The 19332-nt window shown below is 37.8% G+C and overlaps 1 protein-coding gene across 3 annotated transcripts in view; it reads left to right on the top strand.

The window, feature by feature from the left end:
- The window catches only part of GABRG1 (gamma-aminobutyric acid type A receptor subunit gamma1), a 63100-nt gene that overhangs the window by 4632 nt on the left and 39136 nt on the right, over window positions 1-19332 (top strand). For all 3 annotated transcript variants that reach the window (XM_027717729.2, XM_039384923.1, XM_039384920.1), the window contains exon 2: window positions 13129-13277. In XM_027717729.2, coding sequence (XP_027573530.1) covers window positions 13129-13277 — 149 coding nt within the window. The remainder of the gene's footprint in view (window positions 1-13128; window positions 13278-19332) is intronic.

Genomic DNA, 19332 nt, shown 5'->3' with positions numbered 1-19332 from the left:
GCTTTTTTCCCAGTGCCACCTGCTACAGTTGGCTCAGCCGCTGGATCCCTTGTCCATCTCTTTTGGGGAAATCCAGGTCTCGGTTGACACTTCTGGTTCTACAGGGTAGCGTCAGGGTGCAGACCAAGGGCTGCAGCTGCTCTTCATGAGCATGATCTGCATCCATCTGCTCTTCAACAGGGAAACCAGTCATCAAAGCTCATCCTGCATGCCTCTGCCTAGTTTTGCCTTGACAAGAACTCAGAGCACTGCAAGTGAATCCTGAAAATTCTTAAAGGAATTAGCATTTTGGTCAGAAAACATCCTGGTGCCTTTCTTTTTCCAGCCTAGTCTTTGATAATGTGTTGTAGAAACCTCCTCACCTCTTGGAGATGGGAAGCTGCAGTGCAGTTAAATGCCTAGCAGTTGTTGCAGGATGAATGATCTAATCCAAAATGAAAGTTCTACACAAATATGTCACAATTGGAGACACTCTACGCAGAATGGAAATTTCCACTGAATTGGATTTACCCATGCTACAGTCAAATTAACTACTGTTCTTCGAACAACTATTTGAAGTTTATACCTGGTATATGCAGTTCAAGAGGCAACTTGATGGCTGCTTACATTTTCCTCTCAGATAAGTAAACTGAGCTACTTACATTTCTTCAGAAAATTTTGAATTATTTCCTTAACCATTTGGTAAACCCTTTCCATTTTTCTTTGAAAAGCATACTTAAAAATGGCTAGATTATATAATTATTAGCCTCATTAATGGCAGGTACACACAGAATATTGGTTCACTACTGCTACTTCATACTGCTCAAATACTCTGTCGCAGGATTAGCTTCAGTATGGCTCAGGTGTTCTCTTTGCTTTCTACCTTGATCCTCAAATCCTTTTCTGTGTCACTGCATTAATCTCTGGTAAGGTGTGAATGGCTAATTCTGCATTTCCGAATTTATATACGATCATTTTTATTTGTTTTCAGGAAGACAGGCATAGTGAATAGGAAAAATCTGAGGTAACATGAGATATATGCCCTTTGGATTAAATTATTTGAGGTTTCAAATAGATTGTTAGTCCTTTCATTTAATATGGTTTTCTTCTTGTTTAAGACAGTGTATCATGAGGAATTAAGTCTTATTGTTATTAATATAATATTATTGTCCAATTTATCTTTCAGAAAAAGTTCAACCAGGTGGAATTTATATTAGGAAAAAGTTGTAGCATTAAGTGTTCATTTAGGTGGTTAACTTTCACTATAAGTCACGACAATTTTATTTTTCATTGTCCAATGCCGTATTTATATGACAGAATAAATTATGCAGATGTTTTTAAAAATAAAGTGCCCTCATTTTTTTCTCTGGAAAAGAACAGTACTTCATCTCACAACCACACAGCCATTGAATATGTACTGGATTCTATCAGACCTGCTGCAGGTGAGCTATGGACCTACACCTTAGGTTCTTGCTTTGCCAATGAGGGCCAACCAACTAATGGCCTGCAGGTTATGCCTGGCAAAGGACAACTCTGCTAACCATAAATTTTAGTCACCATCTAACAAAAAGTATAATACATATGTTTTGTGTTTAATACACAATAAATTACATCAGAGAAGACATAATTTTGTTTAGAGAGAGAGAGAGACACAGCAAGCTTTTTATTGCATGGTTTAGATATTTCCATTAGTCCTTACACAGTATATTCACCTTTTTGAACAATTATTCATTAACTTAATTGGCCTTTGGATTAGTCCATAATTGTCTGATAACAGTTACACTAAAATGTCAGTAGAAGCCATTCACTGTGTTTCTCATAGGGACATGTTGCCTAGTTATTGTAGTTGTATGGTTTTTTCTGTGATTTCAAGCCATATTTACTTATATGACACAATTATGGTGCACAATTCAATGCAAGTCTTTGGTTCTGTTGTTACTTCAGTCCAAACACATTTCTATGTCTCCTGTGGGAGGAGGCTGGTACCTGCTCACACGTGTATCAGAAGTTGGAACTATTTGTTTTTGTGAAGCGCTGTAGTAGATTTCTTGTTACCTGAAGATTTTGCAGAAAATATGCAGTGAATTGTGTTAGAACAATGTTCACATGGATATGTTGAAATATCATCAGCTTAAATGACTGAAAATGCCTTATAAAGGAGAGCTCATTTGATATATTCATTGAGATGCTGGTGATATTTTAAGTAGAATCTAACAAAGTTGACTTTGCAATTTGGTGAATGTTATAATGACTGTGGGATGGCATTTAATTAGGCTAACTGCTTTTTATTGAGGTTATGGTTCTCAGCATTCATTTATCATACATTTGTTTTAAGGCTAGTTTCACTATGGAAAGCGTTTCTTGGATCAAGGCACTTAGCCCATCAACAGTGTATCAGTTCATTTTGAACTTGATGACAATTAACCTTTCATCAGTCAAGTGTAGATAGAGATCTGCAGCCTCACGGATGGTGTGCTGCTATGTGGCACATGGATTTATGTGTGTCTGTTGTTGTGTGAAGATTGTAGTCTGAAGCTCCCAGGAGATCTGATACTGCTGTGGTTAGTACATGTTTCACATATCCAGAGAGGTGATGCCTTTTAATCACCATGTCCTTCCTCAGCAATTTGGTGGTATTTTGACCTTTATTTAGTATTGTTTGTCCCTCTTCAGTTATATCTACTTGGGCTTTATAATTTTCTATGGTTATTCTCTTCTGTTCTCCAAGTCTTCATTCATCCCCTGGTAGTTGGTCTGGATAAACAATGGACTATGTCCATTTACATTTTAATTATTTGATTACATAGTGTGGTCAAAACCCAAAAAGAAGATAAAACTTACCAACCAAAAAAATAAGACTTACCAGCTTACATTTACAGGTTTCATTCAAATCCAGCTGAAATAAATCTCCCTAAGAATTTTAGCAGTCTTAGACTTAGTTTCAGTCAAGGCAGTACAGGTTATGCTAAAGCCTGCTTTATCTTCCTAATAGGTTGTATTTTTGTTGTATGCAATAGATGGAAGGCTTTACTTAGAAGACATTTTGTAGAGGAAGATGAATATATATTTGTCTACAAATTCTACAGTAACAAAATGCTCTTGATCTCTAAGATTAAAATTTATTTGGCATAAGGGCCCCTACTAAATTTTCAGCTAACATTAAAAATGTTTGGAATACAGAAAAGGAAGATCCTACTTACTGAAAATAATGGGTACTTTCAAGTACTTCCTTAGGCAAAGGGCTACTTTAAGAAATTTTATTTATGATTTTCTCAGAAAAAAAGGAAGAGGTGTACTTACTCTGTAAGTATAGGTGTTACGGTCAATAATATAATCAGTTGTTGTGAGCCAAAATGAGGGGGAGTGTTGATCTGCTGGAGGTTGCGAAGGCTCTGCAGAGGGAAAGTCTGTACCTATGGGCCAAGGCCAATGGTATGAGGTTCAATAAGGCCAAGTGCTGGGTCACGACAACCCCAGGCAGTGCTGCAGGCTGGGGACAGAGTGGCTAGCGAAAAGGACCTGGGGGTACTGGTTAACGGACGGCTGAACATGAGCCAGCAGTGTGCCCAGGTGGCCAAGAAGGCCAAAGGCATCCTTGCTTGTATCAGAAATAGCGTTGCCAGCAGGAGCAGGGCAGTGAATATCCCCCCTGTACTTGGGACTAGTAAGGCCACACCTTCAGTGCTGTGTTCAGTTCTGGGCCCCTCAGTACAACAAAGACATCAAGGTGCTGGACTGAATCCAGAGGAGGGCAATGGAGCTGTGAAGAATCCAGAGAGTAAGTCTTAAAAGGAGTGGCCGAGGGTGTTGGGGTTGTTTAGTCTGGAGAAAAGGATGCTCAGGGGCGATCTTATTGCTCTCTACAATTACCTAAAAGGAGGTTATAAAGGTGGGGGTCAGCCTCTTCTCCAAGGCAGCTAGAGATAGGACAAGAAGAAATGATCTCAAGCTGCACCAGGGCAGGTTCAGACCGGATATCAGAAAGAATTTCTTCACTGAAAGGGTTTTCAGGTGTTGAAATGGGCTTCCTAGGGAGGTGATGGAATTGCCATCCCTGGAGGTGTTCAAGAGACGACTGGATGTGGCATTTAGTGTTGTGGTCTAGTTAACAAGGTGGTGATCTGTCAAAGGTTGGACTCAGTGATCCCAGAGGTCTTTTCCAATTTAAATGGTTCTGTGATTCAGTGAAAACAAATCATACATCATGTTCTGTAAGTTTGTAATCAGAATGTGGAACAATTGGTGCAAGAAAAGAGAAGTGAGAAGTGTATTGTATTTCCTCATTTGTCTGGGTTGGAACAAGAACTGCTCAGAACATCAGGAATAAAGGTATTAGCATAATGTTTCCTGAAAAAAAATTTATTTTTTTCTATGTTGAAAGATTGGTTTTTTTAGCAAGCTTACGTTTGTAGCCAGGGCTGCTGTTTAAGAGGAGGAGGAGAGACTGGGTAATGAATTGATGGGAACATTATAAGATTACTAAAGATAAAGTGTCAAAGTCCTGCACCTGGGTGGCAAGTCCCCATCAACAGGACTGGAGCAGCTAGCCGGGGAGCAGCTCTTTCAAAAGGATCTTGAGTTCCTAATGGAGAGCATGGAACCTTGGCAGCAAAAGAGGCCCAGCAGCCTCCTGGGCTGTAGAACCAGGTGCACATTCAGGAGGTTAAGAGAAGTGGTTGTCTCCCTCTGGTCAACACTTGAGAAACCTCATCGAGATACTGCATCCAGCTTTGGGTTTAAACTGGAGGGAGCATAGTAGAGGGCTACTGAGCTGGTCAATCAGGAGCACCTGCCTATGGGGAGAAGGCTGATCTGACTGGAGAAGAGATGGCTTTGTGGGAACCCAACATCAGCCCCCAGCAGTTACGGAGAGATGATCAAGAAAACAGAGGTAGGCACTTCCTAGTAGTGCATGGTAAGAGTATGAGAAACAATGGTGATGAATTACAACACAACACCAACTTGTAATTCCCAACTGAGTATAAACAAAAAAATTCACTGGGAGAATAGTTAAACAGTGGAACAAGCTGTCCAGTGAGGTTTTGGGATGTCTGTCCATGGAATTTTCAAAGACTAAGCTGGATTAGGCTGTAAGCATCCTGGTCTGAATTCAGTGGCCCTCCTTTGAGTAGCAGTAAACTTCCCAAGATCCCTTCTAAATTGTATATGGAAATTAATAATTTCTGTGGAAAATCAAAGGAATCATCTTAGAGTTGTCTTTTTAATTTATTTTGTTTTTTTTTTTTTTTTCCCCTTGTTTCTTTTTTTAGCATTGTTTGCTACCTTACTTGTGCAAATTTCATGCTCTCTGTTGTATAGCACAAAGGTTGTAGAAACAGGTAGTTGTCTCTCCTTCAGGTCTACAAAACTAGGAAGAATATTTTATATGATCATATATGGAGGTAAAGAGTTCTTTTAATTAAGACAGTCAGAGTAACATTGCTATACTATTCAAGCTGAATATATTTGAGAATGCAACAGCTCCAAACTGATGCAGAGAATTACCCTGTACTTGGATAGAGAGATGTGAGAAAAATTGTCAATTGATTTCTGGACTGCAAGTTGATAGGAGTAGAGGCAGCAGTTATACTGGTCTGACCATGTCAATATTTGGATGAACTTTCAAAGAGAAAAAATAAACTTTGTATTAGATGAGAAGACTGACGGATAAAGAATATCTGTGATGTTTTGAGTCCTTATGGTTTTTTTTTGTGATCTGTAAAAGCCATTTGAATTAGTAATATCTGACTAATGTAATTTCAAATAGTTTACAGCATTATATGAAAATTGACTTGGAGAAGAACAATTTGTGTGGATCTCAGAACAAAATTCTTCTTCTGGAAGATATCTTTAATAATATCTGTTGTTCTTAATGTTAAAAATTCACATTTCAATAAATATTTTTTGCAGATTGTGCCTTTATTAAGTGTTTAGAGTTAAGACTAGTTGCATTGTTCAGTAATTTTGTTTTTACTATATTAGTATCACAGAGATGTTGAAGATTTTATAAGACATGATAATTCTTTTAAGTGAAGGTCTTGCTAGGACTAAAATTAATTCTACTGAAGTTATTACATGTGAGAAAATGTTTCATATCTTTCAGGGATATGCTCCAATGACTCAAAAGATCTTGATCATCTGATGCTTGTGATATGTATTAAGATATCACAAGTTTTATAGTCTAAACACTCAAATGCATAGGCAAAACTTTTTGTTTCAGGGAAGGAACAGCAGGGTTACATGTCTTTATTCTGTTAGTGCTATGATTGTTCATTTTTTTACGACAGAGCTTTAGTTATTTAATACTAAGTAAACTTCCTTACATAGTTTATACTTCTAATCTAAAGTTCTACTGTTTCTGTGTACGAATTTCTAATATTTTTTCTGCACTTTTCCCTGATAATTAAGGTCCATATTCATCCCTTCAGTAAAAACTCAGAAAGAAGAAAGGAAAGAGGAAACAGGGCAAGAAATTATAAATAGCCAAACAAATATGACTTTAGAGAAGATGAAGAGCACAAGGCACTATGTGTATTCAGAAGAATCAACCTAACAGTATGTAGTAGGTGTACTGGAAAAAAAGACGTAGGGAATAAGTGAAACATACTTCAATGGGAGAGTGAAATACAATTTGACACACAAAAGAATATACCAAAATCTGGCAAGGCAGAAGGAGTGGGAAATAGATTGATGAAAGCAATCTGAGGTGGAATGGATGAGGGAAAAGAGATTTTTGTCAAGAGAATGTCTAAACTAGTTTTGGAAGGATGAAGATGAAGGAACACAACATCAGTGACTCTATATCCCACAGGATTAGGAAGAGCAAGTAATGCTTTTTGGAGATGTATTTTCAGTAGCTGTATTTCTTTGCTTGCAGTTACGTTTATTTTCCCAGAAATTTTCTGTGACACATAAAGCATATGAGTGAAGATGCTGATGATGAAATGCAAAAGAGAATTTGTTTCCACAGAAGGTTAATAGGACTGATGAGTATGAAGTCAGCCATGAAGTTTGAAAGATAAATCTTGACAGATGTTTAAACCATGCACTACTGACAGCTAGCAGTGATAGTGAGCTTTCAAGAAAATCTTCTGTAGAAAAATGTAATTGTGCTCTGTTCCAGCAGTCATGACTATGTGGTCCTATCTATTGTTGCTACTGAAAAGAAGTAATATTTGTGTATGTACAGGAGTCCCAATCCTTTCTCAGCTTCTAAGGATATTATGAGTCTATCTGAGGCCCTTGTTTTATCTTAGGAAGATCCAAGAAAATATGCAAATGTGTAATTTAAATTGCTGACATGAGAGTAATTACTCATTACTACCATGGTGAAGTTGCATTTTGTTCCCTATTTAAGGAAGTTTCCCCTGTTTCGGGCACTTCTTAAACTTATCATCCTTCTAGAGTTCAAATTTTCATCTACACTTGTTCCTATGCCTTGGTTGTTCACACGACACATGCCTAAGTACTTACATTTCTACCTTCTGAATTAGTCATCAGCAGCCTCCCTACAAATGTCTGACTCTGGACATTGGGGTGTCAGTGACCATGTTTAGCTTTTTAGCTTTAGGTCTTCTTTCATGTGTGGAATTTGGCTAGGTCAGACAACCTCTGACCCCTTATTGATGGGGCTATGAAATATACTTCTTTACCACATACAGACATATAATGTTTGGTGTTTTACAGTAAGCTAGTGCCTGGTTAGATGTCTGATTTGTTGGAACACTTCACTGGGAAACTTCTCTGTTGTGACTGACTTATTAGGAAGCCCTGTCTGGTTTAAATGTGCTATTTTTACAAACCTCTGAAGCAGTACTGTTGCTAACAACGTAATCTTCCATGTTTACACTTTAAGAAACCTTACCATTTTCTCTGAAAGTTGAGAGAAATTGCTTGTTTGTTTATTAAGTAATGGAAAATAAAAGTTAAATTGTATTATACTTAGACAAAAGACATCTATATAATAAGCTGGGAAGCACAGCCAGTGAATAATAGCTGTCTTAAGGCATGTTTTATCATTTAGCTAAGTATCACTTTGCCCTACCCCTGTATTGGTAAAACTCCTGAAGCAACTGAAGACCCTCAGCTAAATGAAGTAACACAACTAGTCTTACTGTTTTCATTAACGTACATAAGGTGACTAGGAAAAAGGTATATTCCTTCCACATCTTGTAGCATAGAAATTATCTGAAACACTGACTTTTCTTCTTATTTATTTATTAAATGATTATCGGAATATTTTTTGTAGGGAAGGATTTTTTTGTCTCCAAATAGACAAGACCACTATGCAGGTTGTCTGAAACTCACGGGTACCAAGGGCTTGATTGAGTTGCTTGTGCGCAGACATGAAGCATCAGTGGAGATACCTCATATTCCTTGCCAAGTCTCTGCTGCTTTAGAAGTCTACAGGCTCCCTGTAAATCAACCCAGCTTGGAGGACTGGATACCTTGTGTGTGTTTGATGGGAACAGGAGCCTAGGAATGGGCAACTAAATTGGTGCTTAGCCATGTTTAAATACTCCCACTTATCCTATATGTGTACTTCTGTGTGTAATACTTAGACATGCATGATGTAAATAGCAGTAGGAACACTTTCACTGTATCAATTTTTTTCCCAATTCATTACATAACTTGACAGATGTTAATTGCAACTCAAAGCTCATCTGATTGGTTTTTCTCATATTTAAAGGGAGAACAAAGACCTATGACATTAATGTCTGAGGATGAGCATGTTGCCTGATGTTGAAAAGACTTATTTAGTCATTAGTCATTTGTGCTCAGGGATTTATTAGTCATGGTAATGTCTCCAATTAGTTGAAGGACAGAGAGCATAATTGGGGCACTTTTTGCCTAATTACTGTTAACTGTGTACATGCAGTTTACTGTTGAGTTTATGAGACTAGCTGAAGTGTTACACCAACAAGCATCTTAAGAGGCGAGGTCTCTTTCTTATTTATAAAATTGTTAAATTCAGGATTAGCACCTGCAGTAATAGATGTAAAGTAGTGCTGTGCCATGAAGAGGAATGTTTTAACGTTTGATGTTGTATTTTTATTCTAAGTCACAGTCTCTCCAGATGTTCTGAAAAAGAGCTACTGTCTGAACTTTGTTGGAAAAAGTATATTTTATAGTAAATGGAGAGAGAGGATCAAGCATTATCTTCTGTGTATAGTGAAATAACCTTTAGATGAACTTGGAAAGGAAAAGAATTCCTCTTTAATTAAGTTTGCCTTTCTTCCTGAGGTTGTGAGAGAGAGGGGAAAACACTACTGTTACAGTGAGAATTGAGTTAATTGACATTAATCTTCACAGGTTTGTTAGATTTATTTTAATGGCAAAGAAGTAAAAAGGTGCTCAGCCAAAGTTAACTGCTGCTAAATAATTGAATGGTATACCTCAATTTAACATTTTCTTTTCTGCTCTGAAATGAAGTTTGCTGCCTTCTGTCTTTCCTTCTATCCCATTCCAAACCCTGGAGAAAGAGCTGGAGATACACAGTGACTTGGTAAAAGAGTAACAGTTTTGAATCCTCTTGTCTTCCAAAGTGAATGTTTCTTTAAAGAACATGGTCCAGCAAGCTTGATTAGATGCTGGTAACACCATCTCACCTGATCTGCTCACTGTGTACAAGGGATTTCTATCTTTGAAACAGACTAATTCAAATCTCTTTAGCATGACAAAGACTGGCGATTCTGGACATTACTGGAATGTCCTGTTGCCTTCATGTCACTAGGTGGTCTTTTTGGGGAACTTTGTGCAACTCCCCCCAGAACACCTGGACTGAGAATTCAAATTGGCAGGTGGTGTGCTTTGCTTCCCTGGAGGGCATAGAGAAGACTTTCTCCATGACTGGGTCACTTCCTTTTTCCAGCCTGCATCGTTCCTTCTTACCACAGTCCTGTTGTTGCACACTGGTGGCTATGGCTTAGGAGTCAAAGATGAAAAGCCCAGTAAGATAGAAATAGACACAGTGAGAATAGCTGTTTTCACCATGTAGAACAGCAGTAATCCAGTTCCTCCGCATTTGGTTATATTATCATCTGATCTGTGATGGTCTCTTTGCTGGTTTATCCAATGGATTAGTGAGTCACAAGCTCTTGTTAACCTTGTGTATTAGTATGGAAGTCTACTGTATTTCTTTTCCAGTGGGTGGCACTTTTTTCAGTGTACAATACTTTCTAGATAAAATCACATAGTTCTATGTAAATAGTTGGAAATGTACATTTCAAGCCAAAACTTGTCAGACACTAAGTAAATAAGGTTGCTTCTAATAAAAGTGTCTTCTTAAATGGATTTATTTACTAGTGTCTAGGAAAGCTTTCAGATGTTGGGATGGAATTTTTCCCTCTCCCTCTGGAATTGCATTAATAGCTTTCTAAGCTGTCGCTGTATACCTATTTGCCGTTCAGAGTTTTAAAATTGGAGGAGGACCAGAGGGCCTCCAAACAAGCAAGACAGAAAGTGAAAATTTGAAATGGATTTGTATTTGCATTTTTTTTTTCTTGTCAATTTTAAAATTTATTCAAATATAGTAAATTGTGGAAAAGAGACAAGTGGAGATTAGGTTGCTGAGAGAGATTGTGCAGCTTCTATCCTTGGAGGTCTGCAAAACTCAACCTGATTAAGCCATGAGCGAATTACTCTGACCTCAGAGCCAGCCCTGCTTTGAGTCTGGAGTCTGGACTAGAGACACATCTCATGATCCTTTTCCCACTTGAGTTGTCCTGAGAATCTATAAATAAAATTAAGAACTCTTCAAAAGGTCAAGATGTTCAAGGAACTGTGAGTGGAGGTGTTGTGGATGTAACTCCTATTGGCTTTTCTTAGTAATGACATGACTTGTACTTTTCATTTTGGCTAAATCTCTGCTATTCGTAATAACATTGTGTAAAGAACATTAAATCAGGACAAAATAGTGTCACAATCACTTCAAATTCTCTGTGAATAACTGGGCTGATCCAGTGAGTCAGGTGCCCTGGATCTGTACAGAGCTCTGGTTTTTTCACTGTACTTTCGCTGTTTATGGGATGGAGGACAAAAAGAGGAAGAAGAAAAAGGTCAGTTTTGCAGTGGGTATGTAGAGAGCTACTTATAAATTAACTTTTACTCCTCATCATCTTAATGCCCCTGGGAAAAGGCTGGGATTGCCTCTCTACTCTGAGCAACTGTAATCCAATTTGTATAGTAATTAGATGCCAAAAAATTGCAAGTAGACCATAAATAGATACATTTAAAAAAGCTGTGTGGTAACAAAACATGAAAGAGATGGCAATAGGTAGCTTTGAGGGAAAAAAAGTGTACATTTACAAAACTTAGCTTCCTACGTCTTTTAGTGCTCCCATTAGTGGGATCCTGCTAATGGGAAATGTTAAATATTTAATATCTGACATTTCTGTAATGTCTATGTAGTGCAGTAAAGATTAAGTATTTTATAGTGCATTTCAATTTAAAAGTATGAAAGTGCTTTTCAGACTGTTACAGGGAAGCTGTCATATTACTTTCAGCTTTAACAGACTCTTTCAACTTGTTTGCAGCAAGCTAGGTATGAAAGCCCGGATATCCAAACAGTTCATCCTCTGGGAACCTGTTGAGTTGGGGCACTGTTGACTTGAAGTTTCTGTCGCACTTCCTAAATTAAACAGGCATGCCAAAGCCACCAAGCAGTTTGCACAGCCATGATAGCTGTGATTTTCAGTGAGACTTGCTAGTGTTATCCAAGAGCTGATGCAAGGCCTTGCGGTTACAGACCAGTTTGAAGCATTCCCACAAAAGACTGCAGTAGAAACCAGGCTTGCCTACTCTTTCTCTGTCCTTTACTGACTTTTTCTGTCTGTTTTTCACATGGAGCATACTAGAGGTTTTCTTTCCTGTAGGAAATTTGCTGAAAAATACCAGCCTTAGTTTTGAGGGCAGAATATGTCTATGTAACTTAGAAGCCCCTTAAATTCCTTTCTATAATAAAGTAGTTACATTTTTAGTTTTGGTGTACAATAGAAACTGGCAGAAGGATGGTAATTTAATTTCTTCCTTTTACTGGAATATTGTACTTATGTTAACATTGGATCTGATTTATAGGGGTTGCATATGTTCTGCAATTGCTAGCCAGTGCCCATTTGTGAAGATAGGTTGTGCGACTGTCAGAGTTACTGCTATCAATCTGATGCACTTTGCTTGACCTCTAGCCCATAGCAGTTCCTTGAAATAAAGTAGATGAGTAATACAGATTGCAGTTTTTAGCATTGGAGGAATACTGAAGTACATACTCATTTGATTGAAATGGAAAGAAAACTACTTCCAGGCATTCTTTGACCTTTTGATGATATCTGAGTGAATTTTCAGATGTAACCAAGGTATTGCAATTCTTTTTTAATGACTTAGTAATTAGCAATATATTGCTGCTTATCTAATTAAAAGATAGGTGATAAATGAATGTGTGTTTTCCTTGTACATTTGTTTCCTCTTGATAAAATTGGTAGCTAACAAATGGTCTTAAAATGGTGTACCATTCCTTTCAGTTAACTGTACCATATATACATGCAGATATGTAGTTGACACGACTGCAGCTTCCGCTAATGTTTAGTCAAAGCACATGGATGTAATGTTTGTTTGCTTTCTTAAAATGTGAATGGAGTTGAATAATTATACAAGTCTTATTTTTTTATATCATAGTTAGAAGAGAGACTACTAGGAAAGAGATTCTCTTAATGCTCTTGACACCGAGATCTATTATGATTAAGCGTCTCTTAGAAATATTTACCACGATTTGAAAAGTACATGTAGGGAAAAGCTTTGGAATTACACTTTGTGTTTTAAAACAGGAAAAGGCTAAGAGTAAGATGATGCCTACTGTTGCTTTTATGGGTATGAATCATGGCTTGAGTTTTTCTGTATGGGTGATATGTTAATGTCCCTCTTAACATGTTTATTGGCTTAGACTCTCTACCACCATAAAACAAAATGTTGGTATTTTAAATAAGGGCCTACCTTTTTCTGTTGGTACCAGAACGCATTTGGATTTTTATAAAGTACTCTAAATAGTGTTCAATATTTTATTTCTTTCTTCTTCACCGCTTGTGTATTCAGTTTCACTGTTTCTTGTTCTTTTCCCTAATCTTGTTTTTCTTTTTTTTTCTTATTCACTCAACATAGAGCTGATAAAGCAGATGATGAAGATGATGAAGATCTAATGGTGAATAAAACATGGGTCCTTGCACCAAAGATTCATGGTGGAGATGTAACTCACATACTGGACTCCTTACTTCAAGGATATGACAATAAGCTTCGGCCAGATATTGGGGGTAAGCTCATAAAATGATTGAGTGTAACAGAAAACGTGACTAGAGATAGTGTGCGTTTTGTCAAAGATGGCAAAAATCCACTTGTTGCAATTTCTAAAACTCAAGGTAGCAACCAGCAATTAAATGCAATGGTTTTCTGAAACTGATAAAATTAATGTTCTAGGCAAGAGTAGATTTTATGTTCTATTTACCATCTTTTTTTCTTATTGAAAATATTTTGGGGGACAGTGAGCAATCTACAATAGATCACTGAAAGGCATTTACAATTTGCTTTGTTTAACAAATATCTTCTGACAGAAAGAAATGTAGATATAAATCAGCTCTATGGTTATTCAAAAGATTGATCTTGAATCCGTAGGAGTATATTAAAGAATTATTCCTAGAGATTTTACTCTTACCGTAGAAAAATATAACTCAACCCAGTTCTCTTCTTAGCTCAGATTTTTAAAAACTTCATAAGAATCTAAAAATATAAGTTATGACCTTATCTTTTCTAGAGGAATATAGGAAGGAAGATTGCATTGCTATAGATCAAACTTTGCAGCTTGTAGGAAGGTTATTTTGTCTTTCAATAGTCAAACCATCAATTTACATATAACTATTAAGTTTAAATATTTAGAAGAATCTTGTTTTGAAAACATATAAAACATGAAAGCTTGGCAGCTCTTGTCTACAGTATGCATGCTGGATCAAATAAGAAAATCAATATATTTTCTCTGAGTTTGTTTCCTGAACTGTGAAGGGAGAGGTAGAGGACGTAATCGTTTATTACGTACCTGGCATTCCCTACCAAAGTCTGTAAGATGCTTATGTGATAAACAATACAACTGCTTGTTTCATTCATGTCAGAGAAGAGAGAGACGTCATCTCAAACTATGCATTTTCTTTGGAAAGCTTCTGACAAATTGTTTTCTTTCCCCAATTTCTTAGTTCTGTTTTAGTGTTGACTGTTATCCTGAAGATGTTGAAAAGCAATTTTCTCTCCCTGTCATAATATAATCACATGTAAACCTCATAAAGTTTAAGTCTTTTTCTTCATGTTCATTTAATTGAATTACTGTAAACACTTAGACAACAGGGGAGGTCTTCCAGGATGTTTTTCCTTAAATTCTCAATGTGAGACAGATGTATAGAATTACTGTTGGGTCTTTTTTCCCTGTTTGATGCAAGATACAAAATGATTATGAGGGAATAAGCCATGATTCCTTCTAATGATTAGCTGGTAGGTGGGTTTGAAAGGGAAGAGAATTCTTTTTCTCTGTGCTCTCCATAAAACTTAAAAATAAATGGAGAGGATACAAAAGAAGAGGAGTTTATTCTGACATTTCAAATGGATTTAGATACACTGAGATTACCTCAGTGGGTTGGAGCATGGTGCTGATAACACCAATGTGGGTTTTATCCCTGTATGGGCCACTCACTTAAGAGTTGGACTTGATGATTGTTGTGGGTCCCTTCCAACTCAGAATATTCTGTGGTTCCTAGATGGGTATGGAAGAATTTTGATATAATGTTTACCTTTACTTTTCTGGTTATGTACTGAGTCTTGATAGGACAAAAATCCTGCCTTTTTGTGAGTAACTCAGTGTACAGCTTTTTGGATTCAAAATACCAGATCCTAAAAGAAGAAAGTTCTATCTTCTCTCACATAAATATTCCCTTTGTCTTCTCAATACTTCTATACCAATCTGACCTTTGCTATCTGGGGCCTGCCTGCACCCACTATACTAAAACATAAAGTTCATGCAGAATCAGCCAGAGTGATGAGGAGACATTTGGGAGTATTCACTTTGTTTTCAGGAGAACAAAGGTTAAGATTGATTCTCTTCTGAGTGGAGGGTAAGTTGCAGACTTCTGCCACAAAACAGAAATTTTGGATAACATTAGTTGAAATTTCTGACTTCAGATGAAGGTATTGCATTCTGCCCAGTTGTTTGAGGACTGCAGCAGATATTTAACAGACAGAAAAACAAAACCAGGCTATAATTTGTTCATCTTAGTCTCCTTCAAAGATGTGGATAAAATCTGGTGTCAGATTCAATATCTTCAGAGTGTATGTCAGTACTTGTACAACAAGGTTATTGAACTGGAATTCTCATTATCTTTCAAAGCAATAATATCCCAGTGAATGTTCTTATGATTGAATTACAAAGCCCATTTACAATAACAACATTTTTTGTTTTGAACTTGGACTTTTTGGGTTTGAATCTCAGAGCAGAATTTTGTGTGCTTCCTGATGTTGACACAGAATTTCAGCATCTCAGAGTGAGATAAGGGTTTCATTGTTAAGCATGAAGTTAGTCGAGTGCCATGCTGAAGGAAAGCCAAATGAAAATCAAAACTTCAGAGACAATACTGAAATTTAAGAGGAGAAAACTGTCATTTTCTGTTTGCCTCATTCAAATGTCCTTGAGTTGTAGTGGTTTCTTAACTACTACCCTTTGCTATGTTTATTTATCTTACTTGTCTCTAACTCAATTTATGTAGTATGCTTTAAGATGCTTGGAGCATAAAGGTTCTAGCATGGAAGGTCTAGTATTGAAGTACCGTCTGCTCAGTATGAAGTAATAATAGTTACCAGATGAAGTCTCCTATCTGTGGTATAAATAATGTTTAATTATGGATGCAACCTTGGTATGTTGATTTATTAATAAAGCAGTACTATTCTCATTGTAACATTACCTTTTGGTTGCCAGATTTTATAGCCACACTGTTTAAACATCAGTTCTGCATCAAAGTAGCTATTATTTTTGAACTTTCCTTTTTTAAATTCTAGCCGCACATTGTTCCACCTCTCACATCTTAGGGGCACTGATATATTAATATTATCCTATCAATGCACAGAGCATTTTTTCCAGCAGTGATGTGTGTATGGGTGTCATGGTTTGAGATAGCCCCAACATCAATTCCCTAGCTCCATTCCCCCTCCCACATCTCAACCTAACGTGAGATGGGTTTTTCCAGACAAAAACACACCAGACTCCAAATGGGGAAAAGGGAATATATTACAATGACTGTACAAATAAATACCATATCACATTATACACACGATTACAACTATCTCTACCATGATATATAGTATTTACAGTGGATCAGATCTCTTCTCTCCTCCAAATAAAAGTCCAGGAGGGAAAGAAGGACAGATCCCTTCCAGTCCTTAAGCAGCAGTAGGAGTATCTTCTAAGGCAGCAGGTTCTTTTCATCTCATGCATGCAGCAGCTGATAGCTGGCTTTCTGCCAGCATCCACGAGGGAGGTATCCAAGCCTCTCTCTCGGCCCCATCGCCTCACAACCGAGGGGTCTTCCGTGGGCTTCGTAACCCCAGACAAGGTCGTATCACCACGTCATATCACGAAGACACAGGGGGGTCTTCGTGACGGTCTGGTATCTCTTGCAGGGCCTCTGTGCCCTGTCTCTCAGGCTGCCACCGTGGCAGCAGTGCGAGGGGGGGGAAGAGCCAAGGTCAACTCCCCCCGCATTCCATCTGGCCGTCCCGGTCCAGCTCCTGGACGCTCTTTTGAGCTTCTCAGCTCCTCTCTCTCTCCGGTGCTGCATGTCCAAAACTGCTCTCCAAAATAGGAGTCCATGTCCCTCTTCTCCAAGAGGGGTCTCAAGGGAATTTTGGGGGAGTGTGGTACAGTCTTACCCCCAAGAACTCTGTAGCTCTCAGCTGCTGGCTCTTCTTTCCTCGGCTCTCCTTCCAGGAGTCCTTTCTCTGGTGCTGCATGTTGCTTCTGCTGCTCCTCCAGTTCAGGTCCTTATCTCTGGCTCTCTGCCACCGTTTCTCTGGTCAGTGTCGGCTGCTGCTCTGCGCCCGTGGAGAAAACATCTCCCGGCATAACTACAGGCACCTAGCCCAGCTTTATGCTGTTCCAGGTCCCTGCAGCCCCCAGCCAGGGGCTGGGAGGCCCAGAGGCCCCGAGGGGCTCAGAGCCCCTTCCTCGTGGCTCTACAACATGGCCACCTCTTCTACCACAACCAAAACTACCACTCTTCTCTTCCGGTCTGGTTGTGATATGTTTACATTTCTGCAGGAGCGCCCATTGGGCAGAACTTCAAAACTTCCAGGGGTTTCCACCCCTTGGGGTCTACCACTTCTCTTAGCCTCTGGGGAAAACAAGGTCCAAACCACGACAATGGGTGAAACAAAACAGATCAATCTGAAAATTTAATTAAAAATAGGAAATAATCATCACATATCTACAACTTATGTGGAGTGTTTCAATCAACAGTTTGAGGCAAGTCATCACTGATAGAATTTTCAAGAGTGGTCAGGGTAATTGCTCATGGACATACAGAAATTGGATGCCTAGAGAAATCTGGATGGTTGTTACTGCCCTATAAGCAGGACCTGGGTAAGAAATTGCATCTCAGTGCACTAATGTGGAAAGTCCTGTTCTCTGGGATATAAAGAATACATGGACAAAAATTGGACTTTCAAGAGACTAATGGAAGCACTAATTTTGAAAAAAAATAAGAGTAGTAGAAGGATATTCTACTGAAGAAGTGATCTTAGTGTAGCATTGATGAAAGTATGATATAGGCAGAAAACTAATAAGCTTGATCAAGTAGGAAAATACCAAGTAAAGATAGAGAGATATGTGTTTTTAGTTGAAGAATATTTTCCAAGAACTGAAGAAAATCAAAATAGAAGAGAAAGATGTAGAAGAGCATATTCAGTGAAATTTAAAGGTACTGGATGTGTGCACTGCATAGAAAATGATGGAAATAATAAAAGTGGTGGGATAGGAGTATTTGCTAAAGATGGGTTTCTTTTGCATGAAAAGGTAAAAAAGTGTGGAGGACAGGGCTCTGCTTTCATCAAAATCACTTTGAAAAATTCATCAAAGATGCAGCTGGAAGCCTGCTGTAGGCACTTGAGGCTGAATTTTCAATACAAATAACCATAAGAGTAGTAATCTTAGATAGCTGGTTGTGAGAATTGTATTATTCCATTAAAAGCTATTACAAATTTAAGGCCTCTGTTATTTCTGAATGTGATAGTCACCTAATTTATTTGCTGACTAACTGCTTTATCACCTTGAGGGGATGCTTCTTTAGGTGATTAATTAGGAGTTTTAGAAAACATGCTCAAAGAAAATAAGCCTGGATGAAATGATCAAAAATGGTCTTAGTTAAAATTAAATAGTATGATAAGTATTAATTAAAAAAAAAAAAGTGATATGTCTTAGACTTTCCTTAGAAAAAGAAGGAATTGTGGTAAACTATGGGAACTGGTTAGTGAATTTAGATGGACTAACATGCTATTTGTTAATGAATTGAACTAATAGATTGGAGTAATGAAAATGGAACAGTATTAAGCAATAAAAAGCGCAATGTTCTGCACTTTTTCATTGATGATAATAATTTCTGTCAGGAGATGGGTGTTTATAGACTGAGAATAGATGATAAGGAGAGCTTTTAAGTGTAGCAGGCAGAGATATTTCAAATATCAAGAGCTAAAAATTGGACCTGGCAAAATACAGGCTATAAAAGAGGCCCTTTGGGTGGCAAGGCCAATTACTAAAATGATTTGTCAATAATAGGGGTAGATTTTTATCACTATGATTTCTCTAATCAGAAATAAATATATCTCAACATTTTTAAAACCAGAAGAAGTTTAGTCTAGTGAAAAAAAGGTGTCGAAGCAGGAAATCAGAAAGTGGGTAGGTCTCTCTAGATTAGGTTTACCAAAGAGGTTTCCTATGTGCTTCAGCTATGTTAGGAGCTGGTGAACTATCCCTTGTGGTCAGCTGCTTCTTGGTGCTCTTCTTTCTCTCTCTCTCTCCCTCCCTCTTGAATATTCAATCTGTTGTCCTCTCACCTTCTTACTTTACTCTAGCCTGGGTCATACTGTCTCTGTGTAAATCTTTAAAGTCTGCAAGCCCTTTCTCCCCTTGCTTAGAAGGTTCTGTAAGTTTACAGTGCTGTTTTGCACTTCATACAGGATGTGTGATATCACCTTCTTCCTACTTGTACTGTTTTCAGAGCTGATATAAAATTTTTAAAGTAAAATAAGAAGCATTCATAGTAGAAAAATCTTCTCAAGCCATCT

The sequence above is a fragment of the Pipra filicauda genome, unplaced genomic scaffold, assembly GCF_003945595.2.
Source record: "Pipra filicauda isolate LSUMZ 115617 unplaced genomic scaffold, ASM394559v2 scaffold116_size3395265_pilon, whole genome shotgun sequence".
NCBI lineage: Eukaryota > Metazoa > Chordata > Aves > Passeriformes > Pipridae > Pipra > Pipra filicauda.
This window is presented reverse-complemented; position numbering and strand designations above follow the sequence as displayed.